The 23,585-nt window shown below is 60.4% G+C and overlaps 1 protein-coding gene across 1 annotated transcript in view; it reads right to left on the bottom strand.

Moving 5' to 3' along the window:
• The window catches only part of MUC16 (mucin 16, cell surface associated), a 117,569-nt gene that overhangs the window by 23,527 nt on the left and 70,457 nt on the right, over window positions 1-23,585 (bottom strand). Inside the window, exons 7-61 of the mRNA XM_071727415.1 lie at window positions 22,459-23,245; window positions 22,004-22,143; window positions 21,841-21,908; window positions 21,057-21,400; window positions 20,519-20,907; window positions 20,356-20,423; window positions 19,916-20,085; window positions 19,572-19,865; window positions 19,034-19,422; window positions 18,871-18,938; window positions 18,087-18,430; window positions 17,911-17,937; window positions 17,549-17,688; window positions 17,386-17,453; window positions 16,602-16,945; window positions 16,426-16,452; window positions 16,064-16,203; window positions 15,901-15,968; window positions 15,117-15,460; window positions 14,941-14,967; window positions 14,579-14,718; window positions 14,416-14,483; window positions 13,632-13,975; window positions 13,456-13,482; window positions 13,094-13,233; window positions 12,931-12,998; window positions 12,147-12,490; window positions 11,609-11,997; window positions 11,446-11,513; window positions 10,662-11,005; window positions 10,486-10,512; window positions 10,124-10,263; window positions 9,961-10,028; window positions 9,177-9,520; window positions 8,639-9,027; window positions 8,476-8,543; window positions 7,692-8,035; window positions 7,516-7,542; window positions 7,154-7,293; window positions 6,991-7,058; window positions 6,207-6,550; window positions 5,671-6,059; window positions 5,508-5,575; window positions 4,724-5,067; window positions 4,550-4,576; window positions 4,188-4,327; window positions 4,025-4,092; window positions 3,229-3,584; window positions 2,693-3,081; window positions 2,530-2,597; window positions 1,746-2,089; window positions 1,210-1,598; window positions 1,047-1,114; window positions 251-606; window positions 45-103 (exon numbers count right to left, since the gene is read on the bottom strand). Of these exons, the coding sequence (XP_071583516.1) occupies window positions 45-103; window positions 251-606; window positions 1,047-1,114; window positions 1,210-1,598; window positions 1,746-2,089; window positions 2,530-2,597; window positions 2,693-3,081; window positions 3,229-3,584; window positions 4,025-4,092; window positions 4,188-4,327; window positions 4,550-4,576; window positions 4,724-5,067; window positions 5,508-5,575; window positions 5,671-6,059; window positions 6,207-6,550; window positions 6,991-7,058; window positions 7,154-7,293; window positions 7,516-7,542; window positions 7,692-8,035; window positions 8,476-8,543; window positions 8,639-9,027; window positions 9,177-9,520; window positions 9,961-10,028; window positions 10,124-10,263; window positions 10,486-10,512; window positions 10,662-11,005; window positions 11,446-11,513; window positions 11,609-11,997; window positions 12,147-12,490; window positions 12,931-12,998; window positions 13,094-13,233; window positions 13,456-13,482; window positions 13,632-13,975; window positions 14,416-14,483; window positions 14,579-14,718; window positions 14,941-14,967; window positions 15,117-15,460; window positions 15,901-15,968; window positions 16,064-16,203; window positions 16,426-16,452; window positions 16,602-16,945; window positions 17,386-17,453; window positions 17,549-17,688; window positions 17,911-17,937; window positions 18,087-18,430; window positions 18,871-18,938; window positions 19,034-19,422; window positions 19,572-19,865; window positions 19,916-20,085; window positions 20,356-20,423; window positions 20,519-20,907; window positions 21,057-21,400; window positions 21,841-21,908; window positions 22,004-22,143; window positions 22,459-23,245 (11,202 nt within the window). The remainder of the gene's footprint in view (window positions 1-44; window positions 104-250; window positions 607-1,046; window positions 1,115-1,209; window positions 1,599-1,745; window positions 2,090-2,529; window positions 2,598-2,692; window positions 3,082-3,228; window positions 3,585-4,024; window positions 4,093-4,187; window positions 4,328-4,549; window positions 4,577-4,723; window positions 5,068-5,507; window positions 5,576-5,670; window positions 6,060-6,206; window positions 6,551-6,990; window positions 7,059-7,153; window positions 7,294-7,515; window positions 7,543-7,691; window positions 8,036-8,475; window positions 8,544-8,638; window positions 9,028-9,176; window positions 9,521-9,960; window positions 10,029-10,123; window positions 10,264-10,485; window positions 10,513-10,661; window positions 11,006-11,445; window positions 11,514-11,608; window positions 11,998-12,146; window positions 12,491-12,930; window positions 12,999-13,093; window positions 13,234-13,455; window positions 13,483-13,631; window positions 13,976-14,415; window positions 14,484-14,578; window positions 14,719-14,940; window positions 14,968-15,116; window positions 15,461-15,900; window positions 15,969-16,063; window positions 16,204-16,425; window positions 16,453-16,601; window positions 16,946-17,385; window positions 17,454-17,548; window positions 17,689-17,910; window positions 17,938-18,086; window positions 18,431-18,870; window positions 18,939-19,033; window positions 19,423-19,571; window positions 19,866-19,915; window positions 20,086-20,355; window positions 20,424-20,518; window positions 20,908-21,056; window positions 21,401-21,840; window positions 21,909-22,003; window positions 22,144-22,458; window positions 23,246-23,585) is intronic.

Here is a 23,585-nt window from a genome sequence, read left to right as displayed (position 1 = left end):
GACCCCTGGCCCCCAGCCCCCTACACCCAGGACGAGGCAGTTGCCGCCTCTTGCGCCGATCCTGACAGGTACTCACGGGGCAGGACTGGCTGTTCGTTGTAACCTGAGAGAGAGTAGAGGCAGAGAGAGGGTCAGGAGCTGGGGATGCACACAAGGACAGGGCAGGTCTGGGGAAGGAAGGAACGAAGGAAGGAAGGAAGGAAGGGTGCCTCGAGGTAGCAAAGGAGGCAGAGAAAGGAGCATGGTTCACCGTTGACGTAGAGGCTGTCCTTGTCCAGGCTGTAGGGGCCCAGCTGCGTGATGCCTTTGGTCTTGTTGCTCACTTCATGGTAAAGGCCCACCCTGTCCAAGGGCGGGTCGGAGGGCTCCTTCCTGTAGGTGCAGACGGCGTCCACCCCCGTCTGCTCCCCTCGCTGAACCGGCCTGGAAAACACAGCGCAGTGCCTCAGCACCCTCCTCTGCGCCCGCTGGCTGACAGGACTGGCCTTGGTGCTCCCTGGACAGCCGTCCCTGGGCAGCAACGCAGGCTCTGCCTTCCCAAAGTCTGCGTGGGTGGGCGCGTGGGTGGGCGCGTGGGAGGGTGGTGGCCGGCCACTGCTCTCCTGCCTTCAGGAACGCCCTGGGCCAGGTGAGGAAGCACAGGGCTGAGGAAGGAGTTCAGGGAGAGAAGCCCGGGGGCTACGCTCTCGGTGCCTGGAGGTGAGAGGGCAGGCAGCGAGGGGAGGCTTTTAGGCAGGACGACAGGAGGAAGGAGGGCCTGAGGCAGGGAAAAGGTCCTAGGGATACAAGAGGACGTCATGAGGAGCTGGATAGATGGGAGGGCGTGGGGGAGTACTTCCTAAGGGCAGGACGGGATTAGGGAAGAGATCCTAAGTTTGGAGGACGTCAGGGGAAATTTTGGAGGCAAGAGGGAGAAATTCCAGAGTCAGGAGGGTATCGTGGAGAAGGTCTTTGTTGCTTAGTCTGGCTGGCAACGCAGCAGGTGTGTGGTGGGCGGCGAGTCAGACCCGGGCACCCGCAAAGGAGCACTTGAGCGCCAGCCATACCTGAAGGCTGTTGTTTGACATCCATGGAAAGAGGGGCCAATGCTGCTTTCCTTGAGAAGGCGGTCGAGCTGCCAAGGAGAGAGGTTTCAGAGTTCAGCCCTGCCCATCTCCCTCCACTCCCCACAGGTCGGTCGGGCCACCGAGGCACATGGCCAGGGCTTACCAAGGTGTTCATGACCATTCTGGTGTTCCTGTATTTTGCTGAGTCAGGGTTCGCCAGGTCAGAACTGTAGCGGAGGTTGGTGGTGGTGAAGTTGATGGTGAAAGGCTCGAGGGCTGCAGCTGTGGTTGGATGGGTGGTAGCTGCAAGAAGGAGAGGGGTGGAGTGAAGAGGAGCCAGAGGCGGGCTGTCAGTGCTCCGCATGGACAAACACAGAGCTCTCCAGCCAGCCCAGGTCTCAGAGGGGAGGGCTGGTAGGCTCCCTGCTTGTCCCTGGCGATCTGACCCCTGGCCCCCAGCCCCCTTCACCCAGGACGAGGCAGTTGCTGCCTCCTGCGCCCATCCCGATCCTGACAGGTACTCACGGGGCAGGACTGGCTGTTCGTTGTAACCTGAGAGAGAGCAGAGGCAGAGAGAGGGTCAGGAGCTGGGGATGCACACAAGGACAGGGCAGGTCTGGGGAAGGAAGGAACGAAGGAAGGAAGGAAGGAAGGGTGCCTCGAGGTAGCAAAGGAGGCAGAGAAAGGAGCATGGTTCACCGTTGACGTAGAGGCTGTCCTTGTCCAGGCTGTAGGGGCCCAGCTGCGTGATGCCTTTGGTCTTGTTGCTCACTTCATGGTAAAGGCCCACCCTGTCCAAGGGCGGGTCGGAGGGCTCCTTCCTGTAGGTGCAGACGGCGTCCACCCCCGTCTGCTCCCCTCGCTGAACCGGCCTGGAAAACACAGCGCGGTGCCTCAGCACCCTCCTCTGCGCCCGCTGGCTGACAGGACTGGCCTTGGTGCTCCCTGGACAGCCGTCCCTGGGCAGCAACGCAGGCTCTGCCTTCCCAAAGTCTGCGTGGGTGGGTGCGTGCGAGGGTGGTGGCCGGCCACTGCTCTCCTGCCTTCAGGAACGCCCTGGGCCAGGTGAGGAAGCACAGGGCTGAGGAAGGAGTTCAGGGAGAGAAGCCCGGGGGCTACGCTCTCGGTGCCTGGAGGTGAGAGGGCAGGCAGCGAGGGGAGGCTTTTAGGCAGGACGACAGGAGGAAGGAGGGCCTGAGGCAGGGAAAAGGTCCTAGGGATACAAGAGGACGTCATGAGGAGCTGGATAGATGGGAGGGCGTGGGGGAGTACTTCCTAAGGGCAGGACGGGATTAGGGAAGAGATCCTAAGTTTGGAGGACGTCAGGGGAAATTTTGGAGGCAAGAGGGAGAAATTCCAGAGTCAGGAGGGTATCGTGGAGAAGGTCTTTGTTGCTTAGTCTGGCTGGCAACGCAGCAGGTGTGTGGTGGGCGGCGAGTCAGACCCGGGCACCCGCAAAGGAGCACTTGAGCGCCAGCCATACCTGAAGGCTGTTGTTTGACATCCATGGAAAGAGGGGCCAATGCTGCTTTCCTTGAGAAGGCGGTCGAGCTGCCAAGGAGAGAGGTTTCAGAGTTCAGCCCTGCCCATCTCCCTCCACTCCCCACAGGTCTGTCGGGCCACCGAGGCACATGGCCAGGGCTTACCAAGGTGTTCATGACCATTCTGGTGTTCCTGTATTTTGCTGAGTCAGGGTTCGCCAGGTCAGAACTGTAGCGGAGGTTGGTGGTGGTGAAGTTGATGGTGAAAGGCTCGAGGGCTGCAGCTGTGGTTGGATGGGTGGTAGCTGCAAGAAGGAGAGGGGTGGAGTGAAGAGGAGCCAGAGGCGGGCTGTCAGTGCTCCGCATGGACAAACACAGAGCTCTCCAGCCAGCCCAGGTCTCAGAGGGGAGGGCTGGTAGGCTCCCTGCTTGTCCCTGGCGATCTGACCCCTGGCCCCCAGCCCCCTTCACCCAGGACGAGGCAGTTGCTGCCTCCTGCGCCCATCCCGATCCTGACAGGTACTCACGGGGCAGGACTGGCTGTTCGTTGTAACCTGAGAGAGAGCAGAGGCAGAGAGAGGGTCAGGAGCTGGGGATGCACACAAGGACAGGGCAGGTCTGGGGAAGGAAGGAACGAAGGAAGGAAGGAAGGAAGGGTGCCTCGAGGTAGCAAAGGAGGCAGAGAAAGGAGCATGGTTCACCGTTGACGTAGAGGCTGTCCTTGTCCAGGCTGTAGGGGCCCAGCTGCGTGATGCCTTTGGTCTTGTTGCTCACTTCATGGTAAAGGCCCACCCTGTCCAAGGGCGGGTCGGAGGGCTCCTTCCTGTAGGTGCAGACGGCGTCCACCCCCGTCTGCTCCCCTCGCTGAACCGGCCTGGAAAACACAGCGCGGTGCCTCAGCACCCTCCTCTGCGCCCGCTGGCTGACAGGACTGGCCTTGGTGCTCCCTGGACAGCCGTCCCTGGGCAGCAACGCAGGCTCTGCCTTCCCAAAGTCTGCGTGGGTGGGCGCGTGGGTGGGCGCGTGGGAGGGTGGTGGCCGGCCACTGCTCTCCTGCCTTTAGGAACGCCCTGGGCCAGGTGAGGAAGCACAGGGCTGAGGAAGGAGTTCAGGGAGAGAAGCCCGGGGGCTACGCTCTCGGTGCCTGGAGGTGAGAGGGCAGGCAGCGAGGGGAGGCTTTTAGGCAGGACGACAGGAGGAAGGAGGGCCTGAGGCAGGGAAAAGGTCCTAGGGATACAAGAGGACGTCATGAGGAGCTGGATAGATGGGAAGGCGTGGGGGAGTACTTCCTAAGGGCAGGACGGGATTAGGGAAGAGATCCTAAGTTTGGAGGACGTCAGGGGAAATTTTGGAGGCAAGAGGGAGAAATTCCAGAGTCAGGAGGGTATCGTGGAGAAGGTCTTTGTTGCTTAGTCTGGCTGGCAACGCAGCAGGTGTGTGGTGGGCGGCGAGTCAGACCCGGGGACCCGCAAAGGAGCACTTGAGCGCCAGCCATACCTGAAGGCTGTTGTTTGACATCCATGGAAAGAGGGGCCAATGCTGCTTTCCTTGAGAAGGCGGTCGAGCTGCCAAGGAGAGAGGTTTCAGAGTTCAGCCCTGCCCATCTCCCTCCACTCCCCACAGGTCTGTCGGGCCACCGAGGCACATGGCCAGGGCTTACCAAGGTGTTCATGACCATTCTGGTGTTCCTGTATTTTGCTGAGTCAGGGTTCGCCAGGTCAGAACTGTAGCGGAGGTTGGTGGTGGTGAAGTTGATGGTGAAAGGCTCGAGGGCTGCAGCTGTGGTTGGATGGGTGGTAGCTGCAAGAAGGAGAGGGGTGGAGTGAAGAGGAGCCAGAGGCGGGCTGTCAGTGCTCCGCATGGACAAACACAGAGCTCTCCAGCCAGCCCAGGTCTCAGAGGGGAGGGCTGGTAGGCTCCCTGCTTGTCCCTGGCGATCTGACCCCTGGCCCCCAGCCCCCTTCACCCAGGACGAGGCAGTTGCTGCCTCCTGCGCCCATCCCGGTCCTGACAGGTACTCACGGGGCAGGACTGGCTGTTCGTTGTAACCTGAGAGAGAGCAGAGGCAGAGAGAGGGTCAGGAGCTGGGGATGCACACAAGGACAGGGCAGGTCTGGGGAAGGAAGGAACGAAGGAAGGAAGGAAGGAAGGGTGCCCCGAGGTAGCAAAGGAGGCAGAGAAAGGAGCATGGCTCACCGTTGACGTAGAGGCTGTCCTTGTCCAGGCTGTAGGGGCCCAGCTGCGTGATGCCTTTGGTCTTGTTGCTCACTTCATGGTAAAGGCCCACCCTGTCCAAGGGCGGGTCGGAGGGCTCCTTCCTGTAGGTGCAGACGGCGTCCACCCCCGTCTGCTCCCCTCGCTGAACCGGCCTGGAAAACACAGCGCGGTGCCTCAGCACCCTCCTCTGCGCCCGCTGGCTGACAGGACTGGCCTTGGTGCTCCCTGGACAGCCGTCCCTGGGCAGCAACGCAGGCTCTGCCTTCCCAAAGTCTGCGTGGGTGGGTGCGTGCGAGGGTGGTGGCCGGCCACTGCTCTCCTGCCTTCAGGAACGCCCTGGGCCAGGTGAGGAAGCACAGGGCTGAGGAAGGAGTTCAGGGAGAGAAGCCCGGGGGCTACGCTCTCGGTGCCTGGAGGTGAGAGGGCAGGCAGCGAGGGGAGGCTTTTAGGCAGGACGACAGGAGGAAGGAGGGCCTGAGGCAGGGAAAAGGTCCTAGGGATACAAGAGGACGTCATGAGGAGCTGGATAGATGGGAGGGCGTGGGGGAGTACTTCCTAAGGGCAGGACGGGATTAGGGAAGAGATCCTAAGTTTGGAGGACGTCAGGGGAAATTTTGGAGGCAAGAGGGAGAAATTCCAGAGTCAGGAGGGTATCGTGGAGAAGGTCTTTGTTGCTTAGTCTGGCTGGCAACGCAGCAGGTGTGTGGTGGGCGGCGAGTCAGACCCGGGCACCCGCAAAGGAGCACTTGAGCGCCAGCCATACCTGAAGGCTGTTGTTTGACATCCATGGAAAGAGGGGCCAATGCTGCTTTCCTTGAGAAGGCGGTCGAGCTGCCAAGGAGAGAGGTTTCAGAGTTCAGCCCTGCCCATCTCCCTCCACTCCCCACAGGTCGGTCGGGCCACCGAGGCACATGGCCAGGGCTTACCAAGGTGTTCATGACCATTCTGGTGTTCCTGTATTTTGCTGAGTCAGGGTTCGCCAGGTCAGAACTGTAGCGGAGGTTGGTGGTGGTGAAGTTGATGGTGAAAGGCTCGAGGGCTGCAGCTGTGGTTGGATGGGTGGTAGCTGCAAGAAGGAGAGGGGTGGAGTGAAGAGGAGCCAGAGGCGGGCTGTCAGTGCTCCGCATGGACAAACACAGAGCTCTCCAGCCAGCCCAGGTCTCAGAGGGGAGGGCTGGTAGGCTCCCTGCTTGTCCCTGGCGATCTGACCCCTGGCCCCCAGCCCCCTTCACCCAGGACGAGGCAGTTGCTGCCTCCTGCGCCCATCCCGGTCCTGACAGGTACTCACGGGGCAGGACTGGCTGTTCGTTGTAACCTGAGAGAGAGCAGAGGCAGAGAGAGGGTCAGGAGCTGGGGATGCACACAAGGACAGGGCAGGTCTGGGGAAGGAAGGAACGAAGGAAGGAAGGAAGGAAGGGTGCCCCGAGGTAGCAAAGGAGGCAGAGAAAGGAGCATGGCTCACCGTTGACGTAGAGGCTGTCCTTGTCCAGGCTGTAGGGGCCCAGCTGCGTGATGCCTTTGGTCTTGTTGCTCACTTCATGGTAAAGGCCCACCCTGTCCAAGGGCGGGTCGGAGGGCTCCTTCCTGTAGGTGCAGACGGCGTCCACCCCCGTCTGCTCCCCTCGCTGAACCGGCCTGGAAAACACAGCGCGGTGCCTCAGCACCCTCCTCTGCGCCCGCTGGCTGACAGGACTGGCCTTGGTGCTCCCTGGACAGCCGTCCCTGGGCAGCAACGCAGGCTCTGCCTTCCCAAAGTCTGCGTGGGTGGGTGCGTGCGAGGGTGGTGGCCGGCCACTGCTCTCCTGCCTTCAGGAACGCCCTGGGCCAGGTGAGGAAGCACAGGGCTGAGGAAGGAGTTCAGGGAGAGAAGCCCGGGGGCTACGCTCTCGGTGCCTGGAGGTGAGAGGGCAGGCAGCGAGGGGAGGCTTTTAGGCAGGACGACAGGAGGAAGGAGGGCCTGAGGCAGGGAAAAGGTCCTAGGGATACAAGAGGACGTCATGAGGAGCTGGATAGATGGGAGGGCGTGGGGGAGTACTTCCTAAGGGCAGGACGGGATTAGGGAAGAGATCCTAAGTTTGGAGGACGTCAGGGGAAATTTTGGAGGCAAGAGGGAGAAATTCCAGAGTCAGGAGGGTATCGTGGAGAAGGTCTTTGTTGCTTAGTCTGGCTGGCAACGCAGCAGGTGTGTGGTGGGCGGCGAGTCAGACCCGGGCACCCGCAAAGGAGCACTTGAGCGCCAGCCATACCTGAAGGCTGTTGTTTGACATCCATGGAAAGAGGGGCCAATGCTGCTTTCCTTGAGAAGGCGGTCGAGCTGCCAAGGAGAGAGGTTTCAGAGTTCAGCCCTGCCCATCTCCCTCCACTCCCCACAGGTCGGTCGGGCCACCGAGGCACATGGCCAGGGCTTACCAAGGTGTTCATGACCATTCTGGTGTTCCTGTATTTTGCTGAGTCAGGGTTCGCCAGGTCAGAACTGTAGCGGAGGTTGGTGGTGGTGAAGTTGATGGTGAAAGGCTCGAGGGCTGCAGCTGTGGTTGGATGGGTGGTAGCTGCAAGAAGGAGAGGGGTGGAGTGAAGAGGAGCCAGAGGCGGGCTGTCAGTGCTCCGCATGGACAAACACAGAGCTCTCCAGCCAGCCCAGGTCTCAGAGGGGAGGGCTGGTAGGCTCCCTGCTTGTCCCTGGCGATCTGATCCCTGGCCCCCAGCCCCCTTCACCCAGGACGAGGCAGTTGCTGCCTCCTGCGCCCATCCCGGTCCTGACAGGTACTCACGGGGCAGGACTGGCTGTTCGTTGTAACCTGAGAGAGAGCAGAGGCAGAGAGAGAGAGTCAGGAGCTGGGGATGCACACAAGGACAGGGCAGGTCTGGGGAAGGAAGGAACGAAGGAAGGAAGGAAGGAAGGGTGCCCCGAGGTAGCAAAGGAGGCAGAGAAAGGAGCATGGCTCACCGTTGACGTAGAGGCTGTCCTTGTCCAGGCTGTAGGGGCCCAGCTGCGTGATGCCTTTGGTCTTGTTGCTCACTTCATGGTAAAGGCCCACCCTGTCCAAGGGCGGGTCGGAGGGCTCCTTCCTGTAGGTGCAGACGGCGTCCACCCCCGTCTGCTCCCCTCGCTGAACCGGCCTGGAAAACACAGCGCGGTGCCTCAGCACCCTCCTCTGCGCCCGCTGGCTGACAGGACTGGCCTTGGTGCTCCCTGGACAGCCGTCCCTGGGCAGCAACGCAGGCTCTGCCTTCCCAAAGTCTGCGTGGGTGGGTGCGTGCGAGGGTGGTGGCCGGCCACTGCTCTCCTGCCTTCAGGAACGCCCTGGGCCAGGTGAGGAAGCACAGGGCTGAGGAAGGAGTTCAGGGAGAGAAGCCCGGGGGCTACGCTCTCGGTGCCTGGAGGTGAGAGGGCAGGCAGCGAGGGGAGGCTTTTAGGCAGGACGACAGGAGGAAGGAGGGCCTGAGGCAGGGAAAAGGTCCTAGGGATACAAGAGGACGTCATGAGGAGCTGGATAGATGGGAGGGCGTGGGGGAGTACTTCCTAAGGGCAGGACGGGATTAGGGAAGAGATCCTAAGTTTGGAGGACGTCAGGGGAAATTTTGGAGGCAAGAGGGAGAAATTCCAGAGTCAGGAGGGTATCGTGGAGAAGGTCTTTGTTGCTTAGTCTGGCTGGCAACGCAGCAGGTGTGTGGTGGGCGGCGAGTCAGACCCGGGGACCCGCAAAGGAGCACTTGAGCGCCAGCCATACCTGAAGGCTGTTGTTTGACATCCATGGAAAGAGGGGCCAATGCTGCTTTCCTTGAGAAGGCGGTCGAGCTGCCAAGGAGAGAGGTTTCAGAGTTCAGCCCTGCCCATCTCCCTCTACTCCCCACAGGTCGGTCGGGCCACCGAGGCACATGGCCAGGGCTTACCAAGGTGTTCATGACCATTCTGGTGTTCCTGTATTTTGCTGAGTCAGGGTTCGCCAGGTCAGAACTGTAGCGGAGGTTGGTGGTGGTGAAGTTGATGGTGAAAGGCTCGAGGGCTGCAGCTGTGGTTGGATGGGTGGTAGCTGCAAGAAGGAGAGGGGTGGAGTGAAGAGGAGCCAGAGGCGGGCTGTCAGTGCTCCGCATGGACAAACACAGAGCTCTCCAGCCAGCCCAGGTCTCAGAGGGGAGGGCTGGTAGGCTCCCTGCTTGTCCCTGGCGATCTGATCCCTGGCCCCCAGCCCCCTTCACCCAGGACGAGGCAGTTGCTGCCTCCTGCGCCCATCCCGGTCCTGACAGGTACTCACGGGGCAGGACTGGCTGTTCGTTGTAACCTGAGAGAGAGCAGAGGCAGAGAGAGAGAGTCAGGAGCTGGGGATGCACACAAGGACAGGGCAGGTCTGGGGAAGGAAGGAACGAAGGAAGGAAGGAAGGAAGGGTGCCCCGAGGTAGCAAAGGAGGCAGAGAAAGGAGCATGGCTCACCGTTGACGTAGAGGCTGTCCTTGTCCAGGCTGTAGGGGCCCAGCTGCGTGATGCCTTTGGTCTTGTTGCTCACTTCATGGTAAAGGCCCACCCTGTCCAAGGGCGGGTCGGAGGGCTCCTTCCTGTAGGTGCAGACGGCGTCCACCCCCGTCTGCTCCCCTCGCTGAACCGGCCTGGAAAACACAGCGCGGTGCCTCAGCACCCTCCTCTGCGCCCGCTGGCTGACAGGACTGGCCTTGGTGCTCCCTGGACAGCCGTCCCTGGGCAGCAACGCAGGCTCTGCCTTCCCAAAGTCTGCGTGGGTGGGTGCGTGCGAGGGTGGTGGCCGGCCACTGCTCTCCTGCCTTCAGGAACGCCCTGGGCCAGGTGAGGAAGCACAGGGCTGAGGAAGGAGTTCAGGGAGAGAAGCCCGGGGGCTACGCTCTCGGTGCCTGGAGGTGAGAGGGCAGGCAGCGAGGGGAGGCTTTTAGGCAGGACGACAGGAGGAAGGAGGGCCTGAGGCAGGGAAAAGGTCCTAGGGATACAAGAGGACGTCATGAGGAGCTGGATAGATGGGAGGGCGTGGGGGAGTACTTCCTAAGGGCAGGACGGGATTAGGGAAGAGATCCTAAGTTTGGAGGACGTCAGGGGAAATTTTGGAGGCAAGAGGGAGAAATTCCAGAGTCAGGAGGGTATCGTGGAGAAGGTCTTTGTTGCTTAGTCTGGCTGGCAACGCAGCAGGTGTGTGGTGGGCGGCGAGTCAGACCCGGGCACCCGCAAAGGAGCACTTGAGCGCCAGCCATACCTGAAGGCTGTTGTTTGACATCCATGGAAAGAGGGGCCAATGCTGCTTTCCTTGAGAAGGCGGTCGAGCTGCCAAGGAGAGAGGTTTCAGAGTTCAGCCCTGCCCATCTCCCTCTACTCCCCACAGGTCGGTCGGGCCACCGAGGCACATGGCCAGGGCTTACCAAGGTGTTCATGACCATTCTGGTGTTCCTGTATTTTGCTGAGTCAGGGTTCGCCAGGTCAGAACTGTAGCGGAGGTTGGTGGTGGTGAAGTTGATGGTGAAAGGCTCGAGGGCTGCAGCTGTGGTTGGATGGGTGGTAGCTGCAAGAAGGAGAGGGGTGGAGTGAAGAGGAGCCAGAGGCGGGCTGTCAGTGCTCCGCATGGACAAACACAGAGCTCTCCAGCCAGCCCAGGTCTCAGAGGGGAGGGCTGGTAGGCTCCCTGCTTGTCCCTGGCGATCTGATCCCTGGCCCCCAGCCCCCTTCACCCAGGACGAGGCAGTTGCTGCCTCCTGCGCCCATCCCGGTCCTGACAGGTACTCACGGGGCAGGACTGGCTGTTCGTTGTAACCTGAGAGAGAGCAGAGGCAGAGAGAGAGAGTCAGGAGCTGGGGATGCACACAAGGACAGGGCAGGTCTGGGGAAGGAAGGAACGAAGGAAGGAAGGAAGGAAGGGTGCCCCGAGGTAGCAAAGGAGGCAGAGAAAGGAGCATGGCTCACCGTTGACGTAGAGGCTGTCCTTGTCCAGGCTGTAGGGGCCCAGCTGCGTGATGCCTTTGGTCTTGTTGCTCACTTCATGGTAAAGGCCCACCCTGTCCAAGGGCGGGTCAGAGGGCTCCTTCCTGTAGGTGCAGACGGCGTCCACCCCCGTCTGCTCCCCTCGCTGAACCGGCCTGGAAAACACAGCGCGGTGCCTCAGCACCCTCCTCTGCGCCCGCTGGCTGACAGGACTGGCCTTGGTGCTCCCTGGACAGCCGTCCCTGGGCAGCAACGCAGGCTCTGCCTTCCCAAAGTCTGCGTGGGTGGGCGCGTGGGAGGGTGGTGGCCGGCCACTGCTCTCCTGCCTTCAGGAACGCCCTGGGCCAGGTGAGGAAGCACAGGGCTGAGGAAGGAGTTCAGGGAGAGAAGCCCGGGGGCTACGCTCTCGGTGCCTGGAGGTGAGAGGGCAGGCAGCGAGGGGAGGCTTTTAGGCAGGACGACAGGAGGAAGGAGGGCCTGAGGCAGGGAAAAGGTCCTAGGGATACAAGAGGACGTCATGAGGAGCTGGATAGATGGGAGGGCGTGGGGGAGTACTTCCTAAGGGCAGGACGGGATTAGGGAAGAGATCCTAAGTTTGGAGGACGTCAGGGGAAATTTTGGAGGCAAGAGGGAGAAATTCCAGAGTCAGGAGGGTATCGTGGAGAAGGTCTTTGTTGCTTAGTCTGGCTGGCAACGCAGCAGGTGTGTGGTGGGCGGCGAGTCAGACCCGGGCACCCGCAAAGGAGCACTTGAGCGCCAGCCATACCTGAAGGCTGTTGTTTGACATCCATGGAAAGAGGGGCCAATGCTGCTTTCCTTGAGAAGGCGGTCGAGCTGCCAAGGAGAGAGGTTTCAGAGTTCAGCCCTGCCCATCTCCCTCCACTCCCCACAGGTCGGTCGGGCCACCGAGGCACATGGCCAGGGCTTACCAAGGTGTTCATGACCATTCTGGTGTTCCTGTATTTTGCTGAGTCAGGGTTCGCCAGGTCAGAACTGTAGCGGAGGTTGGTGGTGGTGAAGTTGATGGTGAAAGGCTCGAGGGCTGCAGCTGTGGTTGGATGGGTGGTAGCTGCAAGAAGGAGAGGGGTGGAGTGAAGAGGAGCCAGAGGCGGGCTGTCAGTGCTCCGCATGGACAAACACAGAGCTCTCCAGCCAGCCCAGGTCTCAGAGGGGAGGGCTGGTAGGCTCCCTGCTTGTCCCTGGCGATCTGATCCCTGGCTCCCAGCCCCCTTCACCCAGGACGAGGCAGTTGCTGCCTCCTGCGCCCATCCCGGTCCTGACAGGTACTCACGGGGCAGGACTGGCTGTTCGTTGTAACCTGAGAGAGAGCAGAGGCAGAGAGAGAGAGTCAGGAGCTGGGGATGCACACAAGGACAGGGCAGGTCTGGGGAAGGAAGGAACGAAGGAAGGAAGGAAGGAAGGGTGCCCCGAGGTAGCAAAGGAGGCAGAGAAAGGAGCATGGCTCACCGTTGACGTAGAGGCTGTCCTTGTCCAGGCTGTAGGGGCCCAGCTGCGTGATGCCTTTGGTCTTGTTGCTCACTTCATGGTAAAGGCCCACCCTGTCCAAGGGCGGGTCGGAGGGCTCCTTCCTGTAGGTGCAGACGGCGTCCACCCCCGTCTGCTCCCCTCGCTGAACCGGCCTGGAAAACACAGCGCGGTGCCTCAGCACCCTCCTCTGCGCCCGCTGGCTGACAGGACTGGCCTTGGTGCTCCCTGGACAGCCGTCCCTGGGCAGCAACGCAGGCTCTGCCTTCCCAAAGTCTGCGTGGGTGGGCGCGTGGGAGGGTGGTGGCCGGCCACTGCTCTCCTGCCTTCAGGAACGCCCTGGGCCAGGTGAGGAAGCACAGGGCTGAGGAAGGAGTTCAGGGAGAGAAGCCCGGGGGCTACGCTCTCGGTGCCTGGAGGTGAGAGGGCAGGCAGCGAGGGGAGGCTTTTAGGCAGGACGACAGGAGGAAGGAGGGCCTGAGGCAGGGAAAAGGTCCTAGGGATACAAGAGGACGTCATGAGGAGCTGGATAGATGGGAGGGCGTGGGGGAGTACTTCCTAAGGGCAGGACGGGATTAGGGAAGAGATCCTAAGTTTGGAGGACGTCAGGGGAAATTTTGGAGGCAAGAGGGAGAAATTCCAGAGTCAGGAGGGTATCGTGGAGAAGGTCTTTGTTGCTTAGTCTGGCTGGCAACGCAGCAGGTGTGTGGTGGGCGGCGAGTCAGACCCGGGGACCCGCAAAGGAGCACTTGAGCGCCAGCCATACCTGAAGGCTGTTGTTTGACATCCATGGAAAGAGGGGCCAATGCTGCTTTCCTTGAGAAGGCGGTCGAGCTGCCAAGGAGAGAGGTTTCAGAGTTCAGCCCTGCCCATCTCCCTCCACTCCCCACAGGTCGGTCGGGCCACCGAGGCACATGGCCAGGGCTTACCAAGGTGTTCATGACCATTCTGGTGTTCCTGTATTTTGCTGAGTCAGGGTTCGCCAGGTCAGAACTGTAGCGGAGGTTGGTGGTGGTGAAGTTGATGGTGAAAGGCTCGAGGGCTGCAGCTGTGGTTGGATGGGTGGTAGCTGCAAGAAGGAGAGGGGTGGAGTGAAGAGGAGCCAGAGGCGGGCTGTCAGTGCTCCGCATGGACAAACACAGAGCTCTCCAGCCAGCCCAGGTCTCAGAGGGGAGGGCTGGTAGGCTCCCTGCTTGTCCCTGGCGATCTGATCCCTGGCCCCCAGCCCCCTTCACCCAGGACGAGGCAGTTGCTGCCTCCTGCGCCCATCCCGGTCCTGACAGGTACTCACGGGGCAGGACTGGCTGTTCGTTGTAACCTGAGAGAGAGCAGAGGCAGAGAGAGAGAGTCAGGAGCTGGGGATGCACACAAGGACAGGGCAGGTCTGGGGAAGGAAGGAACGAAGGAAGGAAGGAAGGAAGGGTGCCCCGAGGTAGCAAAGGAGGCAGAGAAAGGAGCATGGCTCACCGTTGACGTAGAGGCTGTCCTTGTCCAGGCTGTAGGGGCCCAGCTGCGTGATGCCTTTGGTCTTGTTGCTCACTTCATGGTAAAGGCCCACCCTGTCCAAGGGCGGGTCGGAGGGCTCCTTCCTGTAGGTGCAGACGGCGTCCACCCCCGTCTGCTCCCCTCGCTGAACCGGCCTGGAAAACACAGCGCGGTGCCTCAGCACCCTCCTCTGCGCCCGCTGGCTGACAGGACTGGCCTTGGTGCTCCCTGGACAGCCGTCCCTGGGCAGCAACGCAGGCTCTGCCTTCCCAAAGTCTGCGTGGGTGGGTGCGTGCGAGGGTGGTGGCCGGCCACTGCTCTCCTGCCTTCAGGAACGCCCTGGGCCAGGTGAGGAAGCACAGGGCTGAGGAAGGAGTTCAGGGAGAGAAGCCCGGGGGCTACGCTCTCGGTGCCTGGAGGTGAGAGGGCAGGCAGCGAGGGGAGGCTTTTAGGCAGGACGACAGGAGGAAGGAGGGCCTGAGGCAGGGAAAAGGTCCTAGGGATACAAGAGGACGTCATGAGGAGCTGGATAGATGGGAGGGCGTGGGGGAGTACTTCCTAAGGGCAGGACGGGATTAGGGAAGAGATCCTAAGTTTGGAGGACGTCAGGGGAAATTTTGGAGGCAAGAGGGAGAAATTCCAGAGTCAGGAGGGTATCGTGGAGAAGGTCTTTGTTGCTTAGTCTGGCTGGCAACGCAGCAGGTGTGTGGTGGGCGGCGAGTCAGACCCGGGGACCCGCAAAGGAGCACTTGAGCGCCAGCCATACCTGAAGGCTGTTGTTTGACATCCATGGAAAGAGGGGCCAATGCTGCTTTCCTTGAGAAGGCGGTCGAGCTGCCAAGGAGAGAGGTTTCAGAGTTCAGCCCTGCCCATCTCCCTCTACTCCCCACAGGTCGGTCGGGCCACCGAGGCACATGGCCAGGGCTTACCAAGGTGTTCATGACCATTCTGGTGTTCCTGTATTTTGCTGAGTCAGGGTTCGCCAGGTCAGAACTGTAGCGGAGGTTGGTGGTGGTGAAGTTGATGGTGAAAGGCTCGAGGGCTGCAGCTGTGGTTGGATGGGTGGTAGCTGCAAGAAGGAGAGGGGTGGAGTGAAGAGGAGCCAGAGGCGGGCTGTCAGTGCTCCGCATGGACAAACACAGAGCTCTCCAGCCAGCCCAGGTCTCAGAGGGGAGGGCTGGTAGGCTCCCTGCTTGTCCCTGGCGATCTGATCCCTGGCCCCCAGCCCCCTTCACCCAGGACGAGGCAGTTGCTGCCTCCTGCGCCCATCCCGGTCCTGACAGGTACTCACGGGGCAGGACTGGCTGTTCGTTGTAACCTGAGAGAGAGCAGAGGCAGAGAGAGAGAGTCAGGAGCTGGGGATGCACACAAGGACAGGGCAGGTCTGGGGAAGGAAGGAACGAAGGAAGGAAGGAAGGAAGGGTGCCCCGAGGTAGCAAAGGAGGCAGAGAAAGGAGCATGGCTCACCGTTGACGTAGAGGCTGTCCTTGTCCAGGCTGTAGGGGCCCAGCTGCGTGATGCCTTTGGTCTTGTTGCTCACTTCATGGTAAAGGCCCACCCTGTCCAAGGGCGGGTCGGAGGGCTCCTTCCTGTAGGTGCAGACGGCGTCCACCCCCGTCTGCTCCCCTCGCTGAACCGGCCTGGAAAACACAGCGCGGTGCCTCAGCACCCTCCTCTGCGCCCGCTGGCTGACAGGACTGGCCTTGGTGCTCCCTGGACAGCCGTCCCTGGGCAGCAACGCAGGCTCTGCCTTCCCAAAGTCTGCGTGGGTGGGTGCGTGCGAGGGTGGTGGCCGGCCACTGCTCTCCTGCCTTCAGGAACGCCCTGGGCCAGGTGAGGAAGCACAGGGCTGAGGAAGGAGTTCAGGGAGAGAAGCCCGGGGGCTACGCTCTCGGTGCCTGGAGGTGAGAGGGCAGGCAGCGAGGGGAGGCTTTTAGGCAGGACGACAGGAGGAAGGAGGGCCTGAGGCAGGGAAAAGGTCCTAGGGATACAAGAGGACGTCATGAGGAGCTGGATAGATGGGAGGGCGTGGGGGAGTACTTCCTAAGGGCAGGACGGGATTAGGGAAGAGATCCTAAGTTTGGAGGACGTCAGGGGAAATTTTGGAGGCAAGAGGGAGAAATTCCAGAGTCAGGAGGGTATCGTGGAGAAGGTCTTTGTTGCTTAGTCTGGCTGGCAACGCAGCAGGTGTGTGGTGGGCGGCGAGTCAGACCCGGGGACCCGCAAAGGAGCACTTGAGCGCCAGCCATACCTGAAGGCTGTTGTTTGACATCCATGGAAAGAGGGGCCAATGCTGCTTTCCTTGAGAAGGCGGTCGAGCTGCCAAGGAGAGAGGTTTCAGAGTTCAGCCCTGCCCATCTCCCTCTACTCCCCACAGGTCGGTCGGGCCACCGAGGCACATGGCCAGGGCTTACCAAGGTGTTCATGACCATTCTGGTGTTCCTGTATTTTGCTGAGTCAGGGTTCGCCAGGTCAGAACTGTAGCGGAGGTTGGTGGTGGTGAAGTTGATGGTGAAAGGCTCGAGGGCTGCAGCTGTGGTTGGATGGGTGGTAGCTGCAAGAAGGAGAGGGGTGGAGTGAAGAGGAGCCAGAGGCGGGCTGTCAGTGCTCCGCATGGACAAACACAGAGCTCTCCAGCCAGCCCAGGTCTCAGAGGGGAGGGCTGGTAGGCTCCCTGCTTGTCCCTGGCGATCTGATCCCTGGCCCCCAGCCCCCTTCACCCAGGACGAGGCAGTTGCTGCCTCCTGCGCCCATCCCGGTCCTGACAGGTACTCACGGGGCAGGACTGGCTGTTCGTTGTAACCTGAGAGAGAGCAGAGGCAGAGAGAGAGAGTCAGGAGCTGGGGATGCACACAAGGACAGGGCAGGTCTGGGGAAGGAAGGAACGAAGGAAGGAAGGAAGGAAGGGTGCCCCGAGGTAGCAAAGGAGGCAGAGAAAGGAGCATGGCTCACCGTTGACGTAGAGGCTGTCCTTGTCCAGGCTGTAGGGGCCCAGCTGCGTGATGCCTTTGGTCTTGTTGCTCACTTCATGGTAAAGGCCCACCCTGTCCAAGGGCGGGTCAGAGGGCTCCTTCCTGTAGGTGCAGACGGCGTCCACCCCCGTCTGCTCCCCTCGCTGAACCGGCCTGGAAAACACAGCGCGGTGCCTCAGCACCCTCCTCTGCGCCCGCTGGCTGACAGGACTGGCCTTGGTGCTCCCTGGACAGCCGTCCCTGGGCAGCAACGCAGGCTCTGCCTTCCCAAAGTCTGCGTGGGTGGGCGCGTGGGAGGGTGGTGGCCGGCCACTGCTCTCCTGCCTTCAGGAACGCCCTGGGCCAGGTGAGGAAGCACAGGGCTGAGGAAGGAGTTCAGGGAGAGAAGCCCGGGGGCTACGCTCTCGGTGCCTGGAGGTGAGAGGGCAGGCAGCGAGGGGAGGCTTTTAGGCAGGACGACAGGAGGAAGGAGGGCCTGAGGCAGGGAAAAGGTCCTAGGGATACAAGAGGACGTCATGAGGAGCTGGATAGATGGGAGGGCGTGGGGGAGTACTTCCTAAGGGCAGGACGGGATTAGGGAAGAGATCCTAAGTTTGGAGGACGTCAGGGGAAATTTTGGAGGCAAGAGGGAGAAATTCCAGAGTCAGGAGGGTATCGTGGAGAAGGTCTTTGTTGCTTAGTCTGGCTGGCAACGCAGCAGGTGTGTGGTGGGCGGCGAGTCAGACCCGGGCACCCGCAAAGGAGCACTTGAGCGCCAGCCATACCTGAAGGCTGTTGTTTGACATCCATGGAAAGAGGGGCCAATGCTGCTTTCCTTGAGAAGGCGGTCGAGCTGCCAAGGAGAGAGGTTTCAGAGTTCAGCCCTGCCCATCTCCCTCCACTCCCCACAGGTCGGTCGGGCCACCGAGGCACATGGCCAGGGCTTACCAAGGTGTTCATGACCATTCTGGTGTTCCTGTATTTTGCTGAGTCAGGGTTCGCCAGGTCAGAACTGTAGCGGAGGTTGGTGGTGGTGAAGTTGATGGTGAAAGGCTCGAGGGCTGCAGCTGTGGTTGGATGGGTGGTAGCTGCAAGAAGGAGAGGGGTGGAGTGAAGAGGAGCCAGAGGCGGGCTGTCAGTGCTCCGCATGGACAAACACAGAGCTCTCCAGCCAGCCCAGGTCTCAGAGGGGAGGGCTGGTAGGCTCCCTGCTTGTCCCTGGCGATCTGATCCCTGGCTCCCAGCCCCCTTCACCCAGGACGAGGCAGTTGCTGCCTCCTGCGCCCATCCCGGTCCTGACAGGTACTCACGGGGCAGGACTGGCTGTTCGTTGTAACCTGAGAGAGAGCAGAGGCAGAGAGAGAGAGTCAGGAGCTGGGGATGCACACAAGGACAGGGCAGGTCTGGGGAAGGAAGGAACGAAGGAAGGAAGGAAGGAAGGGTGCCCCGAGGTAGCAAAGGAGGCAGAGAAAGGAGCATGGCTCACCGTTGACGTAGAGGCTGTCCTTGTCCAGGCTGTAGGGGCCCAGCTGCGTGATGCCTTTGGTCTTGTTGCTCACTTCATGGTAAAGGCCCACCCTGTCCAAGGGCGGGTCGGAGGGCTCCTTCCTGTAGGTGCAGACGGCGTCCACCCCCGTCTGCTCCCCTCGCTGAACCGGCCTGGAAAACACAGCGCGGTGCCTCAGCACCCTCCTCTGCGCCCGCTGGCTGACAGGACTGGCCTTGGTGCTCCCTGGACAGCCGTCCCTGGGCAGCAACGCAGGCTCTGCCTTCCCAAAGTCTGCGTGGGTGGGCGCGTGGGAGGGTGGTGGCCGGCCACTGCTCTCCTGCCTTCAGGAACGCCCTGGGCCAGGTGAGGAAGCACAGGGCTGAGGAAGGAGTTCAGGGAGAGAAGCCCGGGGGCTACGCTCTCGGTGCCTGGAGGTGAGAGGGCAGGCAGCGAGGGGAGGCTTTTAGGCAGGACGACAGGAGGAAGGAGGGCCTGAGGCAGGGAAAAGGTCCTAGGGATACAAGAGGACGTCATGAGGAGCTGGATAGATGGGAGGGCGTGGGGGAGTACTTCCTAAGGGCAGGACGGGATTAGGGAAGAGATCCTAAGTTTGGAGGACGTCAGGGGAAATTTTGGAGGCAAGAGGGAGAAATTCCAGAGTCAGGAGGGTATCGTGGAGAAGGTCTTTGTTGCTTAGTCTGGCTGGCAACGCAGCAGGTGTGTGGTGGGCGGCGAGTCAGACCCGGGGACCCGCAAAGGAGCACTTGAGCGCCAGCCATACCTGAAGGCTGTTGTTTGACATCCATGGAAAGAGGGGCCAATGCTGCTTTCCTTGAGAAGGCGGTCGAGCTGCCAAGGAGAGAGGTTTCAGAGTTCAGCCCTGCCCATCTCCCTCCACTCCCCACAGGTCGGTCGGGCCACCGAGGCACATGGCCAGGGCTTACCAAGGTGTTCATGACCATTCTGGTGTTCCTGTATTTTGCTGAGTCAGGGTTCGCCAGGTCAGAACTGTAGCGGAGGTTGGTGGTGGTGAAGTTGATGGTGAAAGGCTCGAGGGCTGCAGCTGTGGTTGGATGGGTGGTAGCTGCAAGAAGGAGAGGGGTGGAGTGAAGAGGAGCCAGAGGCGGGCTGTCAGTGCTCCGCATGGACAAACACAGAGCTCTCCAGCCAGCCCAGGTCTCAGAGGGGAGGGCTGGTAGGCTCCCTGCTTGTCCCTGGCGATCTGATCCCTGGCCCCCAGCCCCCTTCACCCAGGACGAGGCAGTTGCTGCCTCCTGCGCCCATCCCGGTCCTGACAGGTACTCACGGGGCAGGACTGGCTGTTCGTTGTAACCTGAGAGAGAGCAGAGGCAGAGAGAGAGAGTCAGGAGCTGGGGATGCACACAAGGACAGGGCAGGTCTGGGGAAGGAAGGAACGAAGGAAGGAAGGAAGGAAGGGTGCCCCGAGGTAGCAAAGGAGGCAGAGAAAGGAGCATGGCTCACCGTTGACGTAGAGGCTGTCCTTGTCCAGGCTGTAGGGGCCCAGCTGCGTGATGCCTTTGGTCTTGTTGCTCACTTCATGGTAAAGGCCCACCCTGTCCAAGGGCGGGTCGGAGGGCTCCTTCCTGTAGGTGCAGACGGCGTCCACCCCCGTCTGCTCCCCTCGCTGAACCGGCCTGGAAAACACAGCGCGGTGCCTCAGCACCCTCCTCTGCGCCCGCTGGCTGACAGGACTGGCCTTGGTGCTCCCTGGACAGCCGTCCCTGGGCAGCAACGCAGGCTCTGCCTTCCCAAAGTCTGCGTGGGTGGGTGCGTGGGAGGGTGGTGGCCGGCCACTGCTCTCCTGCCTTCAGGAACGCCCTGGGCCAGGTGAGGAAGCACAGGGCTGAGGAAGGAGTTCAGGGAGAGAAGCCCGGGGGCTACGCTCTCGGTGCCTGGAGGTGAGAGGGCAGGCAGCGAGGGGAGGCTTTTAGGCAGGACGACAGGAGGAAGGAGGGCCTGAGGCAGGGAAAAGGTCCTAGGGATACAAGAGGACGTCATGAGGAGCTGGATAGATGGGAGGGCGTGGGGGAGTACTTCCTAAGGGCAGGACGGGATTAGGGAAGAGATCCTAAGTTTGGAGGACGTCAGGGGAAATTTTGGAGGCAAGAGGGAGAAATTCCAGAGTCAGGAGGGTATCGTGGAGAAGGTCTTTGTTGCTTAGTCTGGCTGGCAACGCAGCAGGTGTGTGGTGGGCGGCGAGTCAGACCCGGGGACCCGCAAAGGAGCACTTGAGCGCCAGCCATACCTGAAGGCTGTTGTTTGACATCCATGGAAAGAGGGGCCAATGCTGCTTTCCTTGAGAAGGCGGTCGAGCTGCCAAGGAGAGAGGTTTCAGAGTTCAGCCCTGCCCATCTCCCTCTACTCCCCACAGGTCGGTCGGGCCACCGAGGCACATGGCCAGGGCTTACCAAGGTGTTCATGACCATTCTGGTGTTCCTGTATTTTGCTGAGTCAGGGTTCGCCAGGTCAGAACTGTAGCGGAGGTTGGTGGTGGTGAAGTTGATGGTGAAAGGCTCGAGGGCTGCAGCTGTGGTTGGATGGGTGGTAGCTGCAAGAAGGAGAGGGGTGGAGTGAAGAGGAGCCAGAGGCGGGCTGTCAGTGCTCCGCATGGACAAACACAGAGCTCTCCAGCCAGCCCAGGTCTCAGAGGGGAGGGCTGGTAGGCTCCCTGCTTGTCCCTGGCGATCTGATCCCTGGCCCCCAGCCCCCTTCACCCAGGACGAGGCAGTTGCTGCCTCCTGCGCCCATCCCGGTCCTGACAGGTACTCACGGGGCAGGACTGGCTGTTCGTTGTAACCTGAGAGAGAGCAGAGGCAGAGAGAGAGAGTCAGGAGCTGGGGATGCACACAAGGACAGGGCAGGTCTGGGGAAGGAAGGAACGAAGGAAGGAAGGAAGGAAGGGTGCCCCGAGGTAGCAAAGGAGGCAGAGAAAGGAGCATGGCTCACCGTTGACGTAGAGGCTGTCCTTGTCCAGGCTGTAGGGGCCCAGCTGCGTGATGCCTTTGGTCTTGTTGCTCACTTCATGGTAAAGGCCCACCCTGTCCAAGGGCGGGTCGGAGGGCTCCTTCCTGTAGGTGCAGACGGCGTCCACCCCCGTCTGCTCCCCTCGCTGAACCGGCCTGGAAAACACAGCGCGGTGCCTCAGCACCCTCCTCTGCGCCCGCTGGCTGACAGGACTGGCCTTGGTGCTCCCTGGACAGCCGTCCCTGGGCAGCAACGCAGGCTCTGCCTTCCCAAAGTCTGCGTGGGTGGGTGCGTGCGAGGGTGGTGGCCGGCCACTGCTCTCCTGCCTTCAGGAACGCCCTGGGCCAGGTGAGGAAGCACAGGGCTGAGGAAGGAGTTCAGGGAGAGAAGCCCGGGGGCTACGCTCTCGGTGCCTGGAGGTGAGAGGGCAGGCAGCGAGGGGAGGCTTTTAGGCAGGACGACAGGAGGAAGGAGGGCCTGAGGCAGGGAAAAGGTCCTAGGGATACAAGAGGACGTCATGAGGAGCTGGATAGATGGGAGGGCGTGGGGGAGTACTTCCTAAGGGCAGGACGGGATTAGGGAAGAGATCCTAAGTTTGGAGGACGTCAGGGGAAATTTTGGAGGCAAGAGGGAGAAATTCCAGAGTCAGGAGGGTATCGTGGAGAAGGTCTTTGTTGCTTAGTCTGGCTGGCAACGCAGCAGGTGTGTGGTGGGCGGCGAGTCAGACCCGGGCACCCGCAAAGGAGCACTTGAGCGCCAGCCATACCTGAAGGCTGTTGTTTGACATCCATGGAAAGAGGGGCCAATGCTGCTTTCCTTGAGAAGGCGGTCGAGCTGCCAAGGAGAGAGGTTTCAGAGTTCAGCCCTGCCCATCTCCCTCTACTCCCCACAGGTCGGTCGGGCCACCGAGGCACATGGCCAGGGCTTACCAAGGTGTTCATGACCATTCTGGTGTTCCTGTATTTTGCTGAGTCAGGGTTCGCCAGGTCAGAACTGTAGCGGAGGTTGGTGGTGGTGAAGTTGATGGTGAAAGGCTCGAGGGCTGCAGCTGTGGTTGGATGGGTGGTAGCTGCAAGAAGGAGAGGGGTGGAGTGAAGAGGAGCCAGAGGCGGGCTGTCAGTGCTCTGCATAAATAAAAACTAAGCTCTCCAGCCACCCAAGCAGGGGCTTTTATTTTACTATTCTTACTGCTTGACTCAAGGCTTGCGCTGACCTCTGTTTTGAAAAATTTGTATTTTCTATTTGTGTGTTATTACTACTGAGAACCTAATTGAGAGGTAACCTGTGAAATTATATGTTGTAGATATAAAGTATGGAAAAGTATTTCTACAGTAAGTGAAATATCTAAAATATTGAAACAATCATATCTGTAATTTCCTCATACCAGTGCTGGAGAAAAGAGCAGCTGTTGAGACAGATATTCTACTAGATGTCACTACAGTGGAGGTTTTCTCTGCTGGGGTAGAGCTTTCTTCTCTGGTGTAGGGGGAAAGTATCGAAGTTGTCTGATGACCTCTCTTCTGTGTTGGAGAAAGAGAGAGTGAAGATATAGTGTAAGGAGAAAAAGTGGTGGTGACGACAGCGGTGCTGGAGGATGCACGTCTGGTAGAAGTGGAAAGGGGAGAGGTGGTTGTTTCAGGAGAAGTTTCTTTGGTTGGAACGGAAGAGGGTGAAGCTGTAGTGGGAAGAGGAAATGTGGATTGGGTAGACATTGAAGAGGTGCCTGCAGTGGTGGTCAAAGCTGCGACAGAGATGTTTTCTCTGGGTGAGGTAAAGAGGGGTGTGGTGGTTATCTCCTGTGAAGTTTTCCTTGGAGAGGAAGAGAATGAAGCTGTAGTTAGACGAGGAGATGTGGTTTTGGCAGCCATGGGGGAAACTGGAGTAGCAGTGGTCTTCTCAGTTTGGCTGTAGGTTTCTGGACTAGTGGAGGTGGAGAAGAGAGACGAGGCTGTCTGAAGAGCAGTTGATTGTGTTGGAGAAGCAGAGGGAGAAGTTGTGGTGCTAAGAGGAGTTGTAGTTTGGGCTGCTGTGCTTGAGGTAGCAGTAGTGGTGGTTTCCTCTGTTGGTTTGGAGGTTTCTGAACTGAAGGAAGTGGAGAGGGGTGTGGTGGTTGTTTCCAGAGCAGTCGATTGGGTTGGAGTGGCAGCAGTTGAAGCTGTGGAGAGAGGAGGACTTGTGGTTGGGGCACCTAATGAAGAGGTCACTGCAGTGGTGGTGTCCTCAGCTGTGCTGGAGGTTTCAGTTCTGGTGGAAGTGGAGAGGGGTGTGGTGGTTGTTTCCAGAGCAGTCGATTGGGTTGGAGTGGCAGCAGTTGAAGCTGTGGAGAGAGGAGGACTTGTGGTTGGGGAACCTAATGAAGAGGTCACTGCAGTGGTTGTGTCCTCAGCTGTGCTGGAGGTTTCAGTTCTGGTGGAAGTGGAGAGGGGTGTCGTGGTTGTTTCCAGAGCAGTCGATTGGGTTGGAGTGGCAGCAGTTGAAGCTGTGGAGAGAGGAGGACTTGTGGTTGGGGCA

This window comes from Heliangelus exortis, chromosome 28 (assembly GCF_036169615.1).
Source record: "Heliangelus exortis chromosome 28, bHelExo1.hap1, whole genome shotgun sequence".
In the NCBI taxonomy this organism is placed as follows: domain Eukaryota; kingdom Metazoa; phylum Chordata; class Aves; order Apodiformes; family Trochilidae; genus Heliangelus; species Heliangelus exortis.
Note: the sequence above shows the minus strand (reverse complement) of the source record. Positions and strands in the feature narration are given on the sequence as shown.